This window comes from Muntiacus reevesi, chromosome 2, assembly GCF_963930625.1.
Source record: "Muntiacus reevesi chromosome 2, mMunRee1.1, whole genome shotgun sequence".
NCBI classification, from domain to species: domain Eukaryota; kingdom Metazoa; phylum Chordata; class Mammalia; order Artiodactyla; family Cervidae; genus Muntiacus; species Muntiacus reevesi.
The window spans coordinates 122,834,805-122,855,966 of NC_089250.1; the positions used below are offsets into that span (position 1 = coordinate 122,834,805).

Here is a 21,162-nt window from a genome sequence, read left to right on the forward strand (position 1 = left end):
AGCTGCCGTCAGGTGCTTCCGGCTTCCGGGACGTACGCTGTCGCAAACCGGAAGTGTGAGATTTAGCTAACACCGGCGCCCGGAAGGTCAGCGTGTGAAGGAGCCGGTGGTAACGCGGGTCTCCCCGCTGTTACCGAGGAGCGACGGCCGAGCAGACTATCTCGGCCTGAGGCGGCGGGGAGAAGCAGACGGGCAGATTGCTGTGACACCATGGAGGGCGGCGGGGGTAGTGGCAACAAAACCACTGGAGGGTTGGCCGGCTTTTTCGGAGCCGGCGGAGCAGGCTACTCGCACGCGGATTTGGCTGGAGTCCCGCGTAAGTATCAGGCCTAGCCTGCGAACATTTCCCACTGGTTCTTGCCACCACCCCACACGTGCCGGGTGTCCTGTTCTCTCTCTCTCTCTCTTTTTTTTTTTTGGCAGCGGTCACAAGTTTCAGTACCAGTAGTGGGGCTAGTATGTCGCACGGCTGCATTTTCTAACACTGAACGAGTGTTTGGAGCCGGGGATCCGGAGAAGCTCTCTGTGGCTGACTTGGATCCAGAAGATACTGCATGTTTTTTTCTTTCTATATTTAGGCTTTCTGCCTTATCGTTCCTCCCACATATCGAGCCCATAGGTAACTTTTTAACACAAAGTCACATATTCTAAACCACGAAGTAGTAGCCTTCAGGTCAAAACACCCAATAATAATGCATACAGGTGAGAAAGAAATATGCGTCGAGACAAGTGGAGAAACTTGGAGGAGAACTGAACTTTTTTATAGATATGAAAAAGAAGCCAAGAAGGAATTTTAGGAAAGGAAACATTCAAGTTATAGGGTGCCGAGGCACGAATACCCTGCCTACGCCCTCTCCTAAATACCATGAATATCTATTCCAGATCTTTGGAACTTTCTAACTGTGGATATTCACCTGGATGAGTAAAACGTGGACTTAAAGATAGTGGGAAGTTGGTGAACGATAAGAGCTTTATAAAACTGTTTTATCTTGAAAATCTTTCTTCTCCTTCTTTAGGTCTTTTATGCTCAAAAACAAAAACGGCTTTTAAAGTTCCTAGTGTCACCTGTGTCAAAACTGAATCTAGAACACAGTTTGCATATAATAAGTTATAGAATATGGCTATTTGATGAGTTTCAGAGCACAAAGGGCACTGCCTTAATGTGAAAAGATATTGTTACATTAAGATTTCAAGGTGAATTAAGAGATCAAGGAGTAAACACTATTCATTGAGTACTTGAGATGGAGTTTTTTGGGTGCAGGACTTCAGCAGTTATATATTTTAAAATGACTGATGTTTTCACAGAGCTTCCATTCCATTGAAGTGAGCCAAGTAAGTAAGTAAAGTGTTTCAGTTAGTGCTAAGTGTGTAAAAGCAAATAGGATTTTGAGATGGTGATGGGAGCTGTTGTTAAGTCACTTCAGTCGTGTCGGATTCTGTGCGACCCCATAGATGGTAGCCCACCAGGCTCTCCCGTCCCTGGGATTCTCCAGGCAAGAACACTGGAGTGGGTTGCCTTTTCCTTTTCCAAATGGGAGCTGAAGCCATTTAAAAATGGCCCAGGAAAAACTACTCAGGATTGTTGACATTTGAGCTGTGACCTGAATACCATTCAAATGTCTGAGGGGAGGTAAGTGTTCAAGGAACAGCTGTTAAGCCATTGTGTCTACAATCTACAAGGGAGGTGGTGAGGCTGGAGATACTGAGATTAGAGGGGAAGAAATGGCAGCTAATGAAGTGTTTTATAAGGAGCTTGGACTTAGTTACAAGAGTAAATGGAAGCCATTTAGATTGATTTCCTTTTCTGAAAAAAATCACTTTAATTACCCATTAAGAAAGTGAGTTGGAGAGACTGGAGCAAGTAAGGAGTCCAATTAGGTAGTGATTGGACTAGGATGGTAGCAATAAAGATGATAAGTAACAATTTAAGATAGATACTGGATATAGAACTAATAGAACTTTGAATTGATGAAAAGACCAGAGTCCTGGGTAATGGATAGATTTGAGAACAGTCATCTGAGATACAGAGGCGCCAAAGATTAATTTTAAAATGTGAGGAAGTTGATTTTTCCTTGATAAATTTTTCTGTCTTCAAAGGTAATGGAATTCAAGTCTGGCCCTCGGAGAGCTCCCATTTTCTTTTGTCCTAACCCCCATCCTTCTGGTGAGGACCTAGAATTCTCTATTATATAAATCAACTTTGTCAGCAACTGTCAACACTTAGATCTGAAGGAATTGCCTTAAAATATTTATACACAACACATAACCCAAATGATTTTTTTTTCCCCTTCATGAAATTGATTTGTCTCTTGTCAGTCTTACTTTGCAATCTGTATAAGCTCAGACAGTAAAGAGTCTGCATGCAATGCAGGAGATCCGGGTTTGATCCCTGGTTCAGGAAGATCCCCTGGAGAAGGGAATGGCACCTCACTCCAGTATTCTTGCATGGAGAATTCATGGACAGAGGAGCCTGGCGAGCTACAGTCCATTGAATCACAAAGAGACGGACACAACTGAGCAACTAACACACACCCAATTGTCAGATATTTTTGTAGTAAAGTAGAAGGAAATTAGCTTTATAGTTGAACTGTGCTGTGCTTCCTGCTTCTTCAGTTATTTGGTCCATGTTACTGCCAGTGTCTTGATATGAGAGCCTGAAACACCAGTGCAGGATTTAGGGCGCCAGGAGGAGTCAGCCCCTAAACTGCCAGACAGGAAGGATAAGACAAGGAAAGTGGGAGAAAAATTGCCATGCATTGTAAATCAGAATTGCAGAACACATTGAAGAATCAAGAACAAAATTAATACTAAATGAAATAATTAAATTTTTATTGCAATATATTCTTTGTTTTCTCTCTAGTAACTGGTATGAACCCTCTGTCTCCTTATTTAAATGTGGATCCACGGTATCTCGTACAGGTAAGAATTTTATTAGCCTGGTCCTCTACTTTACCATTTAAAAAAAATAACCGTAGGTACCTACGTTGATTTGATCTGTGATATGTGCTTCTAGAGGCATCAAGTCTCTGGTCCTCATTCACCCTTTTTCACCCACAAACTATAGGGATTTGCCTTGCATCTCTTCCTGACACTAGGTGATTAAAGGATTTGGGGGTTTGGCTCGTTTTTTGTTTTGTTTTATCATTTTTTTTTTAAGGTTGTGATAAAATTAACAAAATTTACCATCTCTAACTTTACTGTTTAGTGGTTGCATTCCTAATACTGTATAGCTATTACCACCTACCGGTTCCATGCTTTTCATGTTGTAAAACTGAAACTCTATACCTATTAAACAGTAACTCCTTTTTCCATCCTCTTCCCAGTTCCTGACAACCACCTTTCTGCTTTTTGTCTTGCGATTTTTGAATACTCTTGAGTACCTCAAATAAGTGGAATCGTAGAGTATTTATTTTTTTTGTGACTGATTTAGTTCATTTAGCATAATCCCCTGAAGGCTCATGTATGTATTGTAGTCTGTGTCAGAATCTCCTTCCTTTTTAAGGCTGCATAATATCCCATTTTGCTTATCCATTCACGCGTCCTGTGGACACTCGGATTGCTTCCATGTTTCAGTTATGGTGAATAGTGCCACTGTGAATTTTGGTGTATAAATAACTTTTCCAGATCCTCATTTTGATTCTTTTGATTATATATTCAAAAGTAGAATTGTCATATCATATGGTAATCATATTTTTAATTTTTTGAGAAACTGCTATACTGTTTTCCACTGCAGCTATACTATTTTACATTCCATTCTAAGAGTTTTACAGTTTTGGGTCTTCCATTTAAGTTTTTCATCCATTTTGAGTTAATTTTTGTATGTGATGTTAGGTAAAGATCCAACTTCACTCTTTTTCATATGACTGTCCAGTTTTTACAGTACCATTTGCTCAAAAGACTGTTGTTTCCCTGTGTAATGGCCTTAATATTCTAGCCAAAAATCGTTTGACCATATGTGCAAAGGTTTGTTTCTGGACTCTCTGTTCTATTTCGTTGATCTGCATGTCTGTATGTACCACGCCAGCATACATTCAGGCTTATTGATTATTGTAGCTTTGGTAAGTTTTGATATCAGCAAGTGTGAGTCCTTCAGGATTGTTCTTCATTTTTCAAGGTTGTTTTGATTCTTTGGAGTTTGTTCAAATTCCGTATGACCTTTGAAATGGGTTCCTCTGTTTCTGCAAAAATGTCAGTTCCTGTTTTGATAGGAATTATTGAATTTGTAGATTGTTTTGGGTAATATTGACATCTTAGCAATATTAAGTCTGATTCATGAATATGGGATATGTTTTCATTTCTTTCTGTCTTTTTAAATTACTTCCAGCAAGTTTTACAGCTTTCTTTGTACAAGACTTTTACCTCCTTGGTTAAATTAATTCCTAAGTATTTTTATTCTTTTTGATTCTGTTGTAAGTGGAATTGTTTTCGTAATTTCCTTTTCGGATTGTTTATTGTTAGTTTGTAGACATGCGTCTGCTTTTTCTGTTGTCTTTGTATCCTGTTACTTTGCTGAATTTATTTATTAGTTATAACTGGGTTTTTTGTGCAGTCTTTAGAATTTTCTACATATAAGATCATCTATGAAAAAATTTTTTACTTCTTTCTTTATAATTTGGGTGCCTTTTCATTCTTCTTTCCTAATTGCTCTGGCTAGAAATCCTAATACTGTGTTGAATAGAAGTGACCAAAAAAAAAGAGCATCTTTGCCTTGTTCACGTGTATTAGAGGAAAATCTTTCAGTCTTTCACCTTTGGGTGTGGTATTTGCTATGAGTTTTTCATGTATGCCTTTTGTTATATTGAGGTGGTTTCCTTTTGTTCCTAGTTTGTTTTTTATCCTGAAAGTATGTTGGATTTTGTCAAATATTATTTCTGCATCAATTGAGATGGTCATGTGGGGTTTTTTTCCCCCCCTTCATTCTGTTAATATGGTGTATTACATTGATGAGTTTTCATTTATTAGGACATCCTGCATCCCAGGAATAAGCGCCACTTGGTCATGATGTATAACCCTTTGAATATGCTGCTGGATTTGGTTTCCTAGAATTTTGTTTAAGATTTTGCATAAGTGTTCATAGGGGATTTTGGTCTGTAGTTTTTTTGTAGTGTCTTTGTTTGACTTTGGTATGATCATACTTGCCTCACACACAGAGTCATGAAATGTTCCAAGTATTTCCTCCACTTCAGGAAAAGTTTGAGGATTGGTATTAGGGTTTTGGGGTTTTTTGTTTTTTTTCCATCTGTGCTCTACAGCTTCCCTGTCCAGAGATTGAACCCAGCCCATGGTAGTGAAAGTCTGGAATCCTAACCACTAGGCCACCAGGGAACCCCTGGATTGGGGGTTAGTTCTTTAAATGTTTGGTAAAACTTACCAGTGAAGCCATCAGGTCCAGGGTTTTTCTTTGTTGTGAGATTTTTTTTTTTTTAATTAGTGATTCAGTCTTCTTACTAGTCTCTTCAGATTTTCTGTTTCTTGGTAAGTTTTGTGTTTCTAGGAATTTGTACATTTCATCAAGGACACTCGGTTTGTTGGCATACAATTGTTAATGACAGTTTCTTATAATCCTTTTTAATTCTTTAGAATCAGTAGTGGTATCCTCACCTTCATTTCTGATTTCAGTAATTTATTTATCTCTGCCCTGATCTTTATTATGGGGTCTTCCCTGATGGCTCAGCAGTAAAGAATCTGCCTACCAATGCAAGAGATGTGAATTCAGTCCCTGGGTCAGGAAGATCCCTTGGAGAAGGAAATGGCAATCCACTCCAGTATTCTTGCCTCGGAAGTCCAAGGACAGACGAGCCTGGTGGGCCACAGTCCATAGGATCACAAAGATTCGGCCATGACTGACTGACTGACACTTTGCTTAATATATTTTGATGGTCTGTTACTAGATAAATAAATGTTTATAATTGTATTTGTATTTGCTTGCTGTATTGAAACTTTATTGATATGAGTTTCTTATAAACCTTTTATTTTCTAATGTTAGTACAGCCACCCTGCTCTTATGGTTATTATTTGCATAGAATATCTTTTTCCATCCTTTCACTTTCAATCTTTTTGTGTCTTTGGAAGTAAAGTGAATCTGTTGTAGGCACCATATGTATAAATGGATCACATTTCTGAGTGCATTGCGCTAATCTCTGTCTTTTGTCTAGAGTGTTGAATACACTTTAAAGTGGTTACTGCTAAGGAGAGATTTTTGATGTTTTGCTCTTCATTTTCTGTAACCTAACTTTTTTCTCTCTCCCTTCTTACATTAATAATTTCTTTTGTGTTTGATTTTTTCTGTAGGGAATTGTTTAAATTCCTTTCTCATAACCTTTTTTTTTTTTTTTTGGTTGTTTATAGCAGTTTTCTAAAGTTATAACACTAATTTGAATTTATAGCAGTTTAACTTTAGCAACATTCAAAAATACTGCTCCTTTACCAACTGTCCCTGCCCCTCTCAATTGTTGATGTCAGAGAACTGTATCTTTATACATCATGTGCTCAAAAACATAATCTAATAATTCTTCTAAATCCTTTAAAATGTAAAGTTATGTAGAAATACAAAGGGGGAGTCAAAACATAAGCTACAGTAGTATTTTCATAGTGGTCCATTTATTTGCTTTTGTTACACTTTGTCCCTTCATCAGGCTGTGAGTTCCTGTCTAGTGTCCTTTCATTGTGCTTTGCAGGACTCCCTTCATCGTATCTTGCAGGGCAGGTCCAGTGGTCACAAACTCGCTCAGCTTTTATTTTTCCGGGAATTTTTAATATCTCCTTTATTTTTAAAGGACAGTTTTATATATCAGCCCACTTCCTAGTGGCCTCCAAAGTTTCTCTTGAGAAATTGACTGATAATCTTATTGAGGATTCTTATATGTAAGTTGCTTCTCTCTTGCTACATTCAAGAATCTCTCTTTGTAACTTTCAAAACTTGATTTTAATACATCCCAGTGTGGATCTCTCTGAATATATCTTCCTCGGTGTTTATTGAGTTTCTTGAATGTTCACTTGCATCTCTTTTATCGAGTTTGGGAGTTTTCGGCCATTGTTTCTTTGAACATTCCCATCTGTGACTCGCACAGTCTGTGTTTTAGTCTGCTGTGTGACATCGCACAGATCCTTTAGGCTCTCTGTTCACTTCTGTTCAGTTATATTTCCTCCTGATCCTCAGATTCAGTAATTTCTGTTGTCTTTACAATTGATGATTGTCTGTTCTACCTGCTCAAATCTTTGAATCCATTTAGTGAATTTACCAGCCGTTGTTCTTTTCAGTTTCAGAATTTATTTTTGGTTTCTTTCTAGGTTTTCTTTCTGTTTCTATTTTGTTCATACATTGTCTTGATTTTCTCCACATCTTCTTAAGGTCTTTGAGCATCTTTATGATGATTATTTTAAAGTCATTTAGATCTAGGCTTTTCTTTTAAAGCCTAGTCAATCTACTATCAGGTGTTTTTCAGGGACATTTCTGTTGATTTTTTTTTTCATTGAATGGCCCATACTTTCCTATTTGTATGGCTTGTGATTTTTTTTTGTTGTTGAAAACCAGACATTTCTAATAATGTGGTTAACTCTGGAGATCAGATTCTCCTGCCTTCCCTGAGGGTTTGCTTTTATTTGGTTATTGTTTTTGGTTTTTTAAGCATACAGGCTATCTTTGTGTTGAGGACCAGCCTGAAGTATATAAACTTAAGCTCTTCTCAGTTCTTTACAGAGCCTACACTTTTTTCCTGGACGTGTGTTGTCTCTTTCTGATTTTCCCTTTACATAAAATTGCTTTTGAATGTTCTAGTCTTTAATGTCTAGTTCATGAAAGAGGAAACAATAAGGGGACCAGCTCCCAGCTTTTTTTCAAAACCCTGGGAATAAGTAGGGGTGGGGAGGGTACAACAGCAGTGGCTACCTGCTTCTTTGTATGCACTTCTGTAATCAGCAGAGATCAGAGCACAAATTAAAGATTTATATGTAAAAGCAACAAGCAATTAGTTTTTGAACCCCATCAAAAATATTGTGTGAGAAGTTACGAAGTTATAAGAGATCATTAAATAAAGTGGAAATCTTTTTAATGAAATCTTAAATCAGTACATGTGAAAAAAATTTTTTTTACTACCTGAGTTTATTTTATTAGATCCGGTTGTTATTACTCAGAAGCCTGTGGAAATAAGAGTGGTCTGATGAATACAAACATTTGAAATTAGGGGTTATACATTTTAAGGTTTATATTAGCCTCAGTTTTTTGTTGTTTGTTTTTGTGGGGGTTTGATTTTTTGTTTGCTCGGGGTTTTGTTTTTTGGGGGGGTGGATTTGGGGAAGTTGCTGATTCAACACAAAGTTGCAAAACAACAGCAACTTAGTTTACAACATCAAAAGGGCTTCCCACGTGGCACTAAGGGTAAAGAACCCACCTGCCAAGGCAGGACACGCCAGAGGGTTAGGAAGATCCCCTGGAGGAGGGCATGGCAACCCACTCCAGTATTCTTGCCTGGAGAATCCCACGGACAGAGGATCCTGGCTGGCTACAGTCCATGGGTCGCAGAGAATCAGACATGACTGAGCTACTTAATGTGCGCACACACACAACATCAAAGAGTAATTGTTGGATATCTCAGGAATGCAAGGTTGACTCACTAACTGAAGAGTGAGTCAGTGATGACATGCACTTGAACCTACTAATGTTGATTATGACCATCTTTTTTTTTCCCCCCTGTTTGTATTGGGATCCATTTCTGGATCATAAATAATTATCATATTGTTTACCTTATCATATTAAATACAGCATTCCTAAAAACCTTAAACAAGAAGCACAATTTAAAACTAAGTCATTACATGAAAAGTCAGGAAGCACTCAGAACTTACAAATATATGTTTAATATATTTCAACATAGAATCTATTCAGATTTGTTTATCATTGCTCAGCAGACCATTTCTGTGTGATAAGAGTACATGTGCTTATTTATTTGTACAATTTTTGGTAAGAATTCATGCACAAGCCAGAAATCAAAACTACCGCAGAGGCACAGTTTTCCTAGTCATGATTGCATTTACCAAAGGTCAGTGTTTGCCAAAGGGATGTTTATTTGTTAGCATTTTTTGTTAAGGGTGTGTGCTGTGGTTCAGGAGCTAATTTTAGCTATTTTTCTATGGAAAGCTTGGCAGGAATGTATTTGTTCTTCATAAAAGTATATTGTATTGCAAAATCAATCCTGTTGTGCTTACAGTGATGCTTCTCAGCCTAGGATTCAGGCAGGAAGTTCATACCAGATTTTGTGTATGCATTTACTAGAAGGAGGGTAGCTTTCCTTCTAGTAGCTTTCCGAGATTATAAAAGGAGTATATGCTCTCCAAGCAGTTAAGAACTGTTAAAGTGGTGTTTTTACCCTTGTGTAAGTGATCCAGTGTATTGTACTTCTGTAGTTTCTCCTCGTTTTTAATGATCATTTGGTCTTACATATAGTAAAATGGTGGTTAATAAAAAGCACTAATAGCTACAGAATGAGTTGTTTTCTCCTTCCAGACTGGTTTTTTGTTACCTCTCATAGCTTTCAGTTTGCCTTTCTATAGAGATGGCACTCTTAAATTGCCAAATTTGTCGTGAAGGCAAATTACGTATAATCTATCAAACTTATGTTGAGAAGCTAAATTCTGAGCAAGAATTTCTCCTAAGAACTAATGAGCATAACTGTATATGTTATGTATTTCATTTCACTTTGGTTTAGATGTTGCTTTTGTTGCAGAAAGTTTTATCTTTGTTTGACGAAATATAGTGGAGTTTTACTTAATTTACATTTTACATTCTGTGAAAAACTCCTTTAAAAAATTAAACACTTTGCAAGTAGTATACGTCTGTTGAGGGGAGCTGAACTTGATTTTCATTATTATCCCTGTAGGATACAGATGAGTTTATTTTACCAACTGGAGCTAACAAAACCCGGGGCAGATTTGAACTGGCCTTCTTTACCATTGGAGGATGTTGTATGACAGGTTGGTATTTATATATGGTTTTTAAGTGTCCTAAATCCAAGTAGTCAAAAGTGCTTAAAATCCAAGGCAATTAAAATAATAGCTTCAGGGTGGTTTTTTAAAAAGTCATTATTTACATTTTTTTCTTATTAAATAAAAATAAGAAAGAATCAAGTATAATTGCTCTTTAATATAAAGCTGATTATTTGAATGAATTATTACTATGATTTGCCAGGGGCTGCATTTGGGGCAATGAATGGTCTACGGCTGGGATTGAAGGAAACCCAGAACATGGCCTGGTCCAAACCAAGAAATGTACAGTAAGTCTCATGTAATGACATACTGATGTTTGAGTATTAATCTCTACTTTGTTGGCTTGATGAGCACGACCTTGAGATTACAATATCTAGAGTACTGTATAATTTTTGGTCAATTTTTTTGCTGGTGTTTTCCCCTTATTCATTATAAAAGGAATTTAGGAATCAAGTTGCTGGGTCTAAGCTTTTAGGAGTGATTTTTGAATCAGTGTCCATCAGCTGGGGCTATTCCAACCTAACTTCTCAGCTACACCTGTTCTATTTTGCAGGCCTATATTACATGCTTTTCAAATTGTTGAATTACTAGTACATTATTTGGATTGTTCAGGGCTGTGCAAAACCATAGGACATGGTAAGTGAAGAAATAAGCACATAAGAGTCATTACTAAATATGCTGTCATTTGAATTTCTCATTGACTTCACCCTCCATTTCTGAAATGCAAAGGTGCAGAACATTTCCATGAAATTCCTAGAACTTAGAGGTAGTTCTGAAAGGAGTAAGATAGTCTTATCTTAGGAAACTGAAGTTTGTAGAGAAGGGAAAGTCCAAATAAAAAAGTCAGAAAGTGTACATTATGTGTATCTTCACCCTGCTTAAGAAATAAACATGACCAGTTCCTTTTGCTGTTCCTTAAATAATGTTATTTAGTTGGTTTTTTTTTTTTTTTAAGCGTATTTTTATGCTTCATATGAGTGGAAGGACACAGTATGTGTTCTTCAGTAGCTCATGTCTTTCTTTAAGCTCCTTTTCCTTAGCCAGCAGATGGCAGCAGGTGTGTTAGAATTAGATCTTGGGAAGCCTGAAGGCCTGTCAAACTTTTCACCTTCTTGTTACTGTATGGATCACTGCCCTTGCTTTACAAGCTCAATTCCTTGAATATTTTTGTATTTATATTCGTAATATTCATTCTTTACTCCAGGTTTTTTTTTTTTTTTTTTTTTTACCTTTTGTATTATGGATAGTTGACTATCTACAAAAGTAGACAATAGTACAGTGAACAGCTATGAACCATAACCCAAGTTCAACAACCATTAACCAGCACCAGGACCAATTGTATCCCATCTCTTTTTTCCCTCCTGTATTTTTTTGAAACAAATCCCCAACTTCATATCATAAATATCAATTTGCAAGGTCTCTTAGAAAAGATAACCTTTGTTTCTTAAGACCATCATAGTTATTAAATTTTTGAGAGTTGAATTAGTTTGCTTTTTTAAAGTCAGATTTTTAAAATCTTATACATCATTTTTTTTTATATACTTACTCTGATTTTTTAGACAGAGGTAGCATTTAAAACAAAGAAGGCAATGGCACCCCACTCCAATATTCTTGTCTGGAAAATCCCATGGACGGAGGAGCCTGGTAGACTGCAGTCCATGGGGTCATTAAGAGTTGGGCAGGACAGAGCAACTTCACTTTCACTTTTCACTTTCATGCAATGGAGAAGGAAATGGCAACCCACTCCATTGTTCTTGCCTGGAGAATTCCAGGGACAGAGGAGCCTAGTGGGCTGCCATCTATCGGGTCGCACAGAGTCGGACATGACTGAAGCAACTTAGCAGCAGCATTTAAAAAATGGAAAGATAATCGGGTTTCAGGGCAGAAAAGATCTATGTGGTTTCAAAGCCCACTTTCATTACTTATTGGGATCTTGGGTAAGTTTCCCTACTTTCTGCCTTTAATCTATTGAGAGATGATTACAGTGGGAAGTAGGTAAGGACCCAGTAAATGAAAGTATGTTGCCCAATCATGTTCCAAAGAACTTTGCCACTTTGCAGTGCCACCAGCAATACAATAATGAAAATTAATAGTTTTAGAAACTCATCACAAATGAAAAACAATTAAGTGCTAAACTTAACATATTAGTAAATATATAGCAATTAATTATTTAACAATATTTGTAATCATTACTAATTTTTTAAATAATCCTTTAGAAGTAAAAGAAGTTTTTGTTATTATTGAGCATTAATTTAAATGGGTGCTTTTACTGCTTGTTATTGCAATTCCGTGGTTCCCAGCAGTAGTCAGCTGTCGGGGCAGAACCGTTCCTGTAACAGTGTTACACTGCTGGAAGAGCAATGTTCTGTCTTCTTCTCCAGTCGCCTTCATCACTGTTCTGGTGACGTCTGGCACTGGTGAAGGCAGAGCTGTGCTTCCTTGAGAGTGTGCTAAGCATTCACTTTGGCTGCTTAGTTCTAGTCTGGAAGCAGACACAGTGTACACTTTCTTCAGGTATTCTAATTAGATGACTTTTTCCTTCTCTTTGAATATTTGTTTTTGCTTTGTATTCCATAGTAGTCCACACTTTGATTCTTCTTAATATTCTAAGAATATATTACTCCCACACACACACATAAGAAACTAATTATCAGCTAGTTTGTCTGTTATAATGTCTTTTTCTTTTTAACATAGATCAGTTTCTGTAAACTTCTTTGTAAGATACATTCCAGGATATATATTTTATATATTTAATAATTTTATGTATTTAGTAATTAGAATTTTCTTTATGCATTGCCCTAAAACATTGGGAGTTTTTAACCTAACTTTCATCTATGTAAAGTAAAAGCAATCCTTATTGAATTCTAAGGAGGTGTTAAGTTTTAAAATTAAAAAAATAAAATTAAGAAAACTTTGGGTGTGTGTTTATACATTTAAAATTGCTGTTATATGGTTTTTCTAAATACCAAAGAAATACTGGTTCTAAATACAGATTCTTTGTCTTTCTGCCCTGCTAGGATCTTGAATATGGTGACTAGGCAAGGGGCACTTTGGGCTAATACCCTAGGTTCTCTGGGTAAGTAGATATCTCACTTTTTAATAAATCATTATCATTGCAAAGAAAGAATGTACATGTATCATGAACAATTTGATCAACTAAAATTCTGGTGCTGGGATGTTCATAATTATGCTTAAATCCACTCTGGTGAGTAGTGTAAATACTACTTAGGAAATACTACTTAGGAAAAGATCATAAACTATTAATATATAGCAAAATAATGCCAGGTACTAATACCATTGTGAATATACTCTTTTCTAAATATTTTAAACACTACATACTCTCCTATCCCATCAAGACACCAAATAAAATCATATTTTAACTCAGTGAAATCCAGATAGTTTAGCACCAAGGCAAGTGTTTTTGTGTGTTAGGAAAAGTTCAAGGTTCTATACTAGATATGATGAGGAATCCAGGCCTCCTGATATGTTTTCCTAATAGCCCATTCATCATCCTGTTTACTAATGAGATTTCCCAGACTAATTGCCTGAGTTGCAACAGGGCCTTTGTAGATATTGGAAATATTTGCAGTTCTCAGGAAGGTATAATTTAGTAGTACTTAGGAACAAATGCTTTCATACTATAGTGTTTATGAATGATTGACTCTTTTGATTATTCATGACTTATATAAGAAGCTTACTTATGGCATTCATGCTCTCAACCAAAGTTTTCTTTATCTGAAAGTCTTTAACCGGTGGCAGATTAAATAAGAGAAAATGTAGGTAGTTTGTCAAAAGATAAGAAAAGCCTCTTGTATGACAGAGATCCTAGCCTTGTCGTAGGCTTTGGAAGCAGTACATGTTCACAGTTAAAAGTCAGATTTGCATTTGGGATCCTAGTAAATGGCTACTTCATATGCTGCTTGTGCCCCCAATACCCCTCCTCCTTGCAGTCACCCTCCTTTGTACTGATACTTGTGAGATTGCTTGCATACCTAGAGTGAGCCCCTGGACATTCTCAGTTTAGTTAATGTTCCAGAAATAGCAATTCTGACCAAGCTGGAATGGTCAGTTACTCTGTATGTTTTCCTTATAATGTGATCAGTTATGATGTTTTGCTCAAGTTTAGTTTCAGTTAAATAAATTGAAACTGGAAGAAGAGCCTTTGTAAAAGTATAAAAACTTAGAGCAGAGGAGTTGCGAGGCTAAGTTTGCTGTAATTTTGAGACAGGACAGGAGAAGAGGTAATGCAGTCATGGCTGTTTGGTCTTTATAGGCATAAGAGAATGGCGATTTAGGGGAAAAGCTTATTAAAACTAAATAGTACTATTGTTAGAGTTTTTACATATGCAGAAACTAAATCTCAATTGTCTTGAAGTCATATTTTTCTTAAAATAGGAATACATGTGTTTTGCTTTTGTTTCTAAATTCTAAGTACAGCTGCTAACAAATAAATGGAAGTGAAAAAGATATTCTTCCTGGGTCTCCACAGGGTTACTTTCCATAAATAGCTAATAAATTTCTTTTCTTTCCAAACATTTTCTTTGCCTATCCAGAGTCATACACACATGTGCCTGCTTTACGTGTTAGTGAACAGAGCTTTTCCTGCATTTTGAGTGCAATAGCATTCCATTATGTGGAAAGTCTCTCTGGATTAGTCCCCTCCTGAAAGTCATTTGATTTGTTGCTAGGCTTTTGTTATTACAAACAGTGTTCCGGTGATCATTGTTTATATGTCTCATGATGTCTGTAGAATGCGTTTATCTAAATATAATTGCCATACTGACTTTCAGTTCACTTTTTTATTACTGATCAGTTCCATTTCCCTTGTAGCTTTGCTTTATAGTGCATTTGGTGTCATCATTGAGAAAACAAGAGGTGCAGAAGATGACCTTAACACAGTAGCAGCTGGAACCATGACAGGCATGTTGTATAAATGTACAGGTAGGTACCATTAAATGGTGAAACTGTCTCTTAATATAGTATGCTTTTTGACCATACTGTAGTTTTTAAAAGAATTTTTTTTTTGGTAGTATAGTGTTCTTTGATATCTCACGGTTTGTGATTTTATTTTTTAATTTTTGTAAAATACACATGAAATTGACCATCCAAACTGTTTAAATGTACAGTTCAATTATGTTAAGAATATTAACATTATTATGCAACTCCAGAACTTTTCTTCATCTTATAAAACTGAAACTCTGCCCACTAAACAACTCTCTTTCCCCCTTCTACAGCCCCTGGCAACCACCATTCTACTTTCTATGAATTTGATTCCTTGAGGTACCTCATGGAAGTGGAGTTGTGTAGTGTTTTTCTTTTTGTGACTGGCTTATTTCATTTAGCATAACGTTCTCAACAGTATAGCATGTATCAGAATTTCCTTCCTTTTTAAGGCTGAATAATACTCCATCATACATATATATCACATTTTGTTCATTCATCTGTCAGTGGACACTTGGGTTGCTTCTGCCTTTGGCTATGGTGCATGATGCTGTTATGAACAGGAGTGGAATAAATCCTAAGAGTTGAATCAAAATTACTTGGATGAAGATCAAATATCAAAATTGTCCTCTAAGATGGAAAAGATGAATATTTGCTGAGTTATGGTTATATTCTCAGTAATAACCACTTAATATAACTTGTTAAACTCTGTGAAGTGATAATCATAACACCCCAGTTTTATAGATGAGCACATTATTAAGATGTTCTTTTTCAAAAGATCATAAAACTAGTGACAGTCCCAGATTTTTCTCACATTTCTGTTTTAAATTGCCTAAAGTTATGCCATAATTGCCTCTTTATGTTCTGTACTCAAGCCTCTGAAAAGTACTTTTGTTTGATTGCTTTATTATGCTTCAGACACTTGATTAACTAAGTAATTTTTGTTCTTATGTAATTCCTCCATCACAAACATCAAGTAGCATTTTTGCCTCATTTTTACTAGAAATGAGAGAGAAGTCTCTCTTACAGGATTATAAAATCTAAAATTTCATGGTGTATCTGAGAGCAAGAGACTTTTTTAAATATTGAAAATGGGTAACATTTGGAATTATATCTGTAAGATCTCAAAAGACTTCTTGCAACATGTGCATGTTCTTATACACATCAACAGAGCTCCTAGGTACAATAAGACAGTAAATATCTTTTATGTACACGAAAGTGTTGGCATAGAAGAACCTTGTTAAAAACCTAAAAATACTTTCACACTGAAAATCTTTGGGGTCAGACAAAGGAGTTTAAAACCTTAATTGGCACCACAAGGGTAGCACTCAGCCAGCAAGTGTTTAATCGGCCCAAACTCTGTTTATGAAAGATCAAAGTAAAATTTAAGGAACAGGAGATTTCACACAAAATTCTGGAAATTTTAGCTTCTTTTGCAAAAATGGAAGACACAGAGGTCATGTTGTATATGGTAGCAAATGGTAGGAGCTGAATTGGGGGAGCTGCTACCCCAGTGGATAGACACTGAAGCTTCAGCTCAGTCCTCACCAGTCCCTATTTTCTTACTCAGGGTCAGCCATTACAGCATTTCCTGTGTTGGGGGCAGCCTTAAGTATAAGAATGTACTGAATTAACACCTCATTTAAGACACATCATATTTTAAAGATACAAAGGGGAAGGCTGAATACTTGGGATTACCACAGGAAAAAAAATGAAAACCTAGCTTTCTGTGTCCAGGACTTCCTTGCAGGAATAGCATCTTTAACCCAGCCTGGGACATCTCCAACATAAATTACGGAAGAGAATGCTCATGGCTCAGAAGAGAAAAAGCAAAAAAGAATATTCATTAATTCTTGTCAGGTGACAAGTAGATTTCAGTTTTTCAGATTTCAGTTTTCATTGCAACTGTGGAACACAGAAGAGGTAAATAATCTGCTGACCCAGACTTCCAACATTGGTTCCTAGTTCCTGGCTGACTAGTATAACTCAGCACATCAAAATTGCTGACAGAGGCAAAGCAGTGTATTTTATTGATTTCTGGTTTAGACTCCACTTAAGACAAAGCACAGAATTTTGTGTGGCAGGAATTTATTTAAAAACTCCCAGATTCAAGGATTTGGAAAAGAGTTTAAGTATTCCTTTAGTCTAGAGTCAGCCTAAATCATTAAGGAAAGAAAATGGATGATGGTAGTCCAGTGTCAGTATACTTAATGCTACTGAAGTGTACACCTAATAATGGTAAATTTTATGTTATGTGTATTTTATCACAGTTTTAAAGAAAATTGTTTTTTAAACAATTTAAGTGCAGAAATTTGTTGAATTTGTAAGCTGTCTCAGTGTGTAGGTAAGGCCGTTCCTCTAAAACAAGGGCAACAGACTCCTGCTGGCCAGATGCCTGTCTCTTCACAATTTGCAGGCTTAGAATGTATTTTACATTTTAAAATAGTTAACATTTTACATGGTTATATAAGTGCCTATAATATGTAGGCTCGAAACATCAAGAAATAGCAAGATAAACATTCTTTAGAAACATGCAGGTAAAAAGTGTATTTAATTTCCAGCCATTTCAAGAAAAATGTGCTGACCCCTGTGCTAAAGTAATTATCAGTTCAGTGTGTTAGCTCTACCAGTAATCAGCTCTATACCAAGTAAACTAGGCACTTAAATATTCTGGGCCTCATTTTCCCAGGTTTAGAAGAGATGACATTTACCCTTTTTGGAAGAATTGTATAAGGATCCAAAAGATAGAAGATAAAACTGACACATAGCCTCATGTTTGTTTTGCTTTATAGAGATTAACCATTGGCCTCATTTGGTTCACTGTGTTCAGAGCAAGTGTATTGGCTAATCAACTTCCTGTACTTAACTGGGCAAAGGTGGTTTTGTTACAGAAAGTCTAAAAGTCAAGGCTGTTAAACTCTTTTAACAGATCAACCAGCCGGAAAACCCTGACATTATTGGAAAGAGTTTAAAACGTAATAAAAAGCTACCCTTGAATCAGGCTTCCCTAGTGGCTCAGCTGGTAAAGAATCTGCCTGCGACGCAGGAGACCTAGGTTCAATCCCTGAGTTGGGAAGATCCCCTGGAGAAGGGAAAGGCTACCCACTCCAGTGTTCTGGTCTGGAGAATTCCATGGACTGTATCGTCCATGGGGTCCCAAAGAGTTGGACATGACTGAGCAACTTTCATTTTATTTATGTATTTATTTTTGGGGGGGGTTTTGTCATACATTGACATGATCAACCATGGAGTTACATGTATTCCCCAGCAACTTTCATTTTCACTGAGTCAGGATTACTATGATTATTTACTATCTTCTTGCTAGAAACAATTGCTCAGTCGTGCTAGAAACAATTTTTTCTTAGCCTTCAGAGAAGGCTAGTACAGTACTAAATTTGTTTCATTTTGGCATGAAAGTAGAAAGCATTCTAGGGGATAAATTGTTAAGAGACACTTAATATGCCACTGATGTCCCAAAGTTCTTAAATCTTTATAGTTTCCAGTTTACACTGGAGGGTCTTCTGTTTTTGTAACCTGTTTAAAGAACATTCGTTAAAAAAAAAAACAAATGAACATTCGTTACACTTAAAAAGTTTAGCTCTAATTACTGAACCATAGTGATGCCGTTGGAGATGGCATTTATTTTTCCTGGGCTTCATGGCTTATTTTTTCCATTTCTAGAAGTTTGGTCTAACTATAAAGTTCACTGTCAGCCCATTTTTCAGCCACATTGAATACAGTTGCAAATTCAACCATCATGCCTAATCTTAAGTGTGGAAAGATACAAAAAGGTAAGATAGACTTGAAGGAGATATCTCCCATTTACTGTGATTAACTTTTTATGTTTATCATCCCCCTTCCTACATGTTTGAGGGCTGTTTATAGATGATGCCTGAAGTTTCTGTTTGGGTTTGTTTAAGAGAGATAATTAAGGTACTTCAGAATTGAAGCCTAAGCCAGTCAGCTATCTAAAGTCTTCAGGCTAGAGAGGCTCCTAGAGGGAGTAACCCTTTAATCTATCATCTGAAGCCATCTGGCAGGACATGCATTGCAGAAATGGTTGGTCTGAAGTGTTGTAACTCACCAGCGTCACTGAATTTCATGGAACTACTGGAGTATAGCTAAAGGGCTTCTAATAAGGTATACCTTAACCACTGGACCTTTGCTTTCCTAACACATGACTTGCAACAAATACTCCATAGATACAACACAGACTACCTGAAGTGTCTGTTATCCCTACTTATTTGTGAAACTGTAAGAGAACATCAAGTATTTCTTAAAAGCTTCTTTGGGTAACCCCATTCCTTTTACTAGACTTGGTGACTATTTTCAGGTAACTGGTTGAAACCTTTTGTTTCTGCATTTCAAATGAAATACCTATCCATAATCTTTTTCCACGTGAAAAAATTCTTTTGTTAAGCAAAAATAGTTCAAAGTCTAATCCTAATCCTGGAATGTTTTTCAACTAGTATGACGATGCTTGGAGCATCCCAGGTGGCTCAGTGGTAAAGAATCTGCCTGCCAAGCAGGAGACACAGATTTGATCTGTGGGTCAGGAAGATCCCCTAGAGAAGGAAATGGCAAGCCCACTCCAGTATTCTTGCCTGGAAAATTCCATGGACAGAGGATCCTGGTGGGCTACAGTCCTTGTGGTCGCAACAAAGAGTCAGACACAACTGAGTGACTAAACAACATGATGATGCTAAGTTACGTCTATGCTCATTATCTGGATATTTTCTGAAACATCAGAATAGGGATAGGTAATAGGAAAGTTGGTGCTTCACCAGAACTTGATTACAGCCATCTTATCTCCCTCCACTGTCTTGAGTCTTCAAAGTTAATATTTAGAGGACCTGTGCAGAGTCCAAAGCCTGTTAGTACTGTTTCCAAAGAGGGTATCACCTTGTTTACATACTGCCTTAAATCAATTGACAGTGACAGTGAAGTTCTAAATTATGACTAGCAGGGAATTACTGATCTGCTTGGGATTTCAAGAATAAGCATAAGGTCTTGTCCAAAAATGTCCTAGGATCAAGTCAGATTGAGAAAAGTCAAAAAACCATGCTGATAACTGAAATTAAAAGTGAAAAAGAGATTACTATGGATACATAGTTTACATATTAAGCAGGTGATTTAGGGGGAATCTGTTTCTACTGAATTTCAGTCTTGGTTTATTATTTTCAGAGCTTATTCTCCTGTTTGGGATGAAATTTTCATAAGTATGAAGAGTGTGTCTCAGCTTTGCGAATCTCTCATTTAACCCTCTGACGGGACAGTGCGCAGTGCAAGTCTGTTAATGATGTCTCCTCTTTTCCCCTCCCAGGCGGTCTTCGAGGGGTAGCACGAGGTGGTCTCGCAGGACTAACACTTACGAGCCTCTATGCTCTATATAATAACTGGGAGCACATGAAAGGCTCTTTGCTCCAACAATCACTCTGAAGATTTTGCTAGTTTACAAATGGAGGACACTTTAGTAGTCACCCAGATCAATTTATAAGTCAGTCTGGAGGCATTTACTTTATCTACACCTAATTTGAAAAACTAGAGATTCCAGTGTGCTGTGATGAAGATCATGGATTGTCGACCAGGACTGGCACTCCTTCCAGCCTTAATGAGTTGAAGACAAAACACCCTTTGGTGGCTGAGTAATGTGGTTCTCTTAAGAAGATCTCGCACCTGTTTTTGCTCCTACCCACTTCTGGAAAACCACTTAATCCCAGAATTCAGGTCTGCCTGTCAATACTGTATCAGTCACATTTGTTCATTTAATGATCCAAGACTGTAATATTGCTCTGTATTCCCAATAAAGGGTGAAAATAGAACTGAAGTCCTAACTCCAACATTAACATAGTGGGTGTTTCTCCAAAGTTACTCTTGATTTGTCTCTGCTCCCATAGGCCAAAGCATGTTTTCATGTTTGTGATGAAGTGAAGGGCTACTGGCAGTATTAGCAACTAGGTTAAAATTTTTCTCCAATAGAGTTGACACTAAACAACCTCAAGATATTTCAGGTTAACTATTATACCATTAGTCTACTGTGCTAGAACAATATTAACTCAGTCTTACTGGGGACAATTAAAGAGATGACATAGACACAAGCTGAAAGTTTTTAAGGAAGCCCTGGGAAAGCTAAACAAAGGAAGGACAAGTTACTTGATTTCTGAGTTTGTTTTCTCATTATGAAATGAAATTAATCAAATAATGCACTCCAGGTTACATATATACATAATAAACAACTGGTGG

At 36.8% G+C, this 21,162-nt stretch overlaps 1 protein-coding gene and 1 non-coding gene across 2 annotated transcripts; both read left to right on the forward strand.

Moving 5' to 3' along the window:
* Window positions 1-61: 61 nt before the first annotated feature.
* Window positions 62-20,741, forward strand: LOC136159926 (mitochondrial import inner membrane translocase subunit Tim23). Its single transcript, XM_065922782.1, has 7 exons — window positions 62-316; window positions 2,861-2,919; window positions 9,873-9,966; window positions 10,181-10,265; window positions 12,996-13,054; window positions 14,809-14,919; window positions 20,243-20,741. The coding sequence occupies exons 1-7, from the start codon at window positions 211-213 to the stop codon at window positions 20,356-20,358; spliced, it is 630 nt and encodes a 209-aa protein (XP_065778854.1). The 5' UTR covers window positions 62-210; the 3' UTR covers window positions 20,359-20,741.
* On the forward strand, window positions 12,274-12,475 carry LOC136162202 (small nucleolar RNA SNORA74). Its single transcript, XR_010662023.1, has one exon. It is a non-coding gene; the product is annotated as a small nucleolar RNA SNORA74 (small nucleolar RNA).
* Window positions 20,742-21,162: the final 421 nt, after the last annotated feature.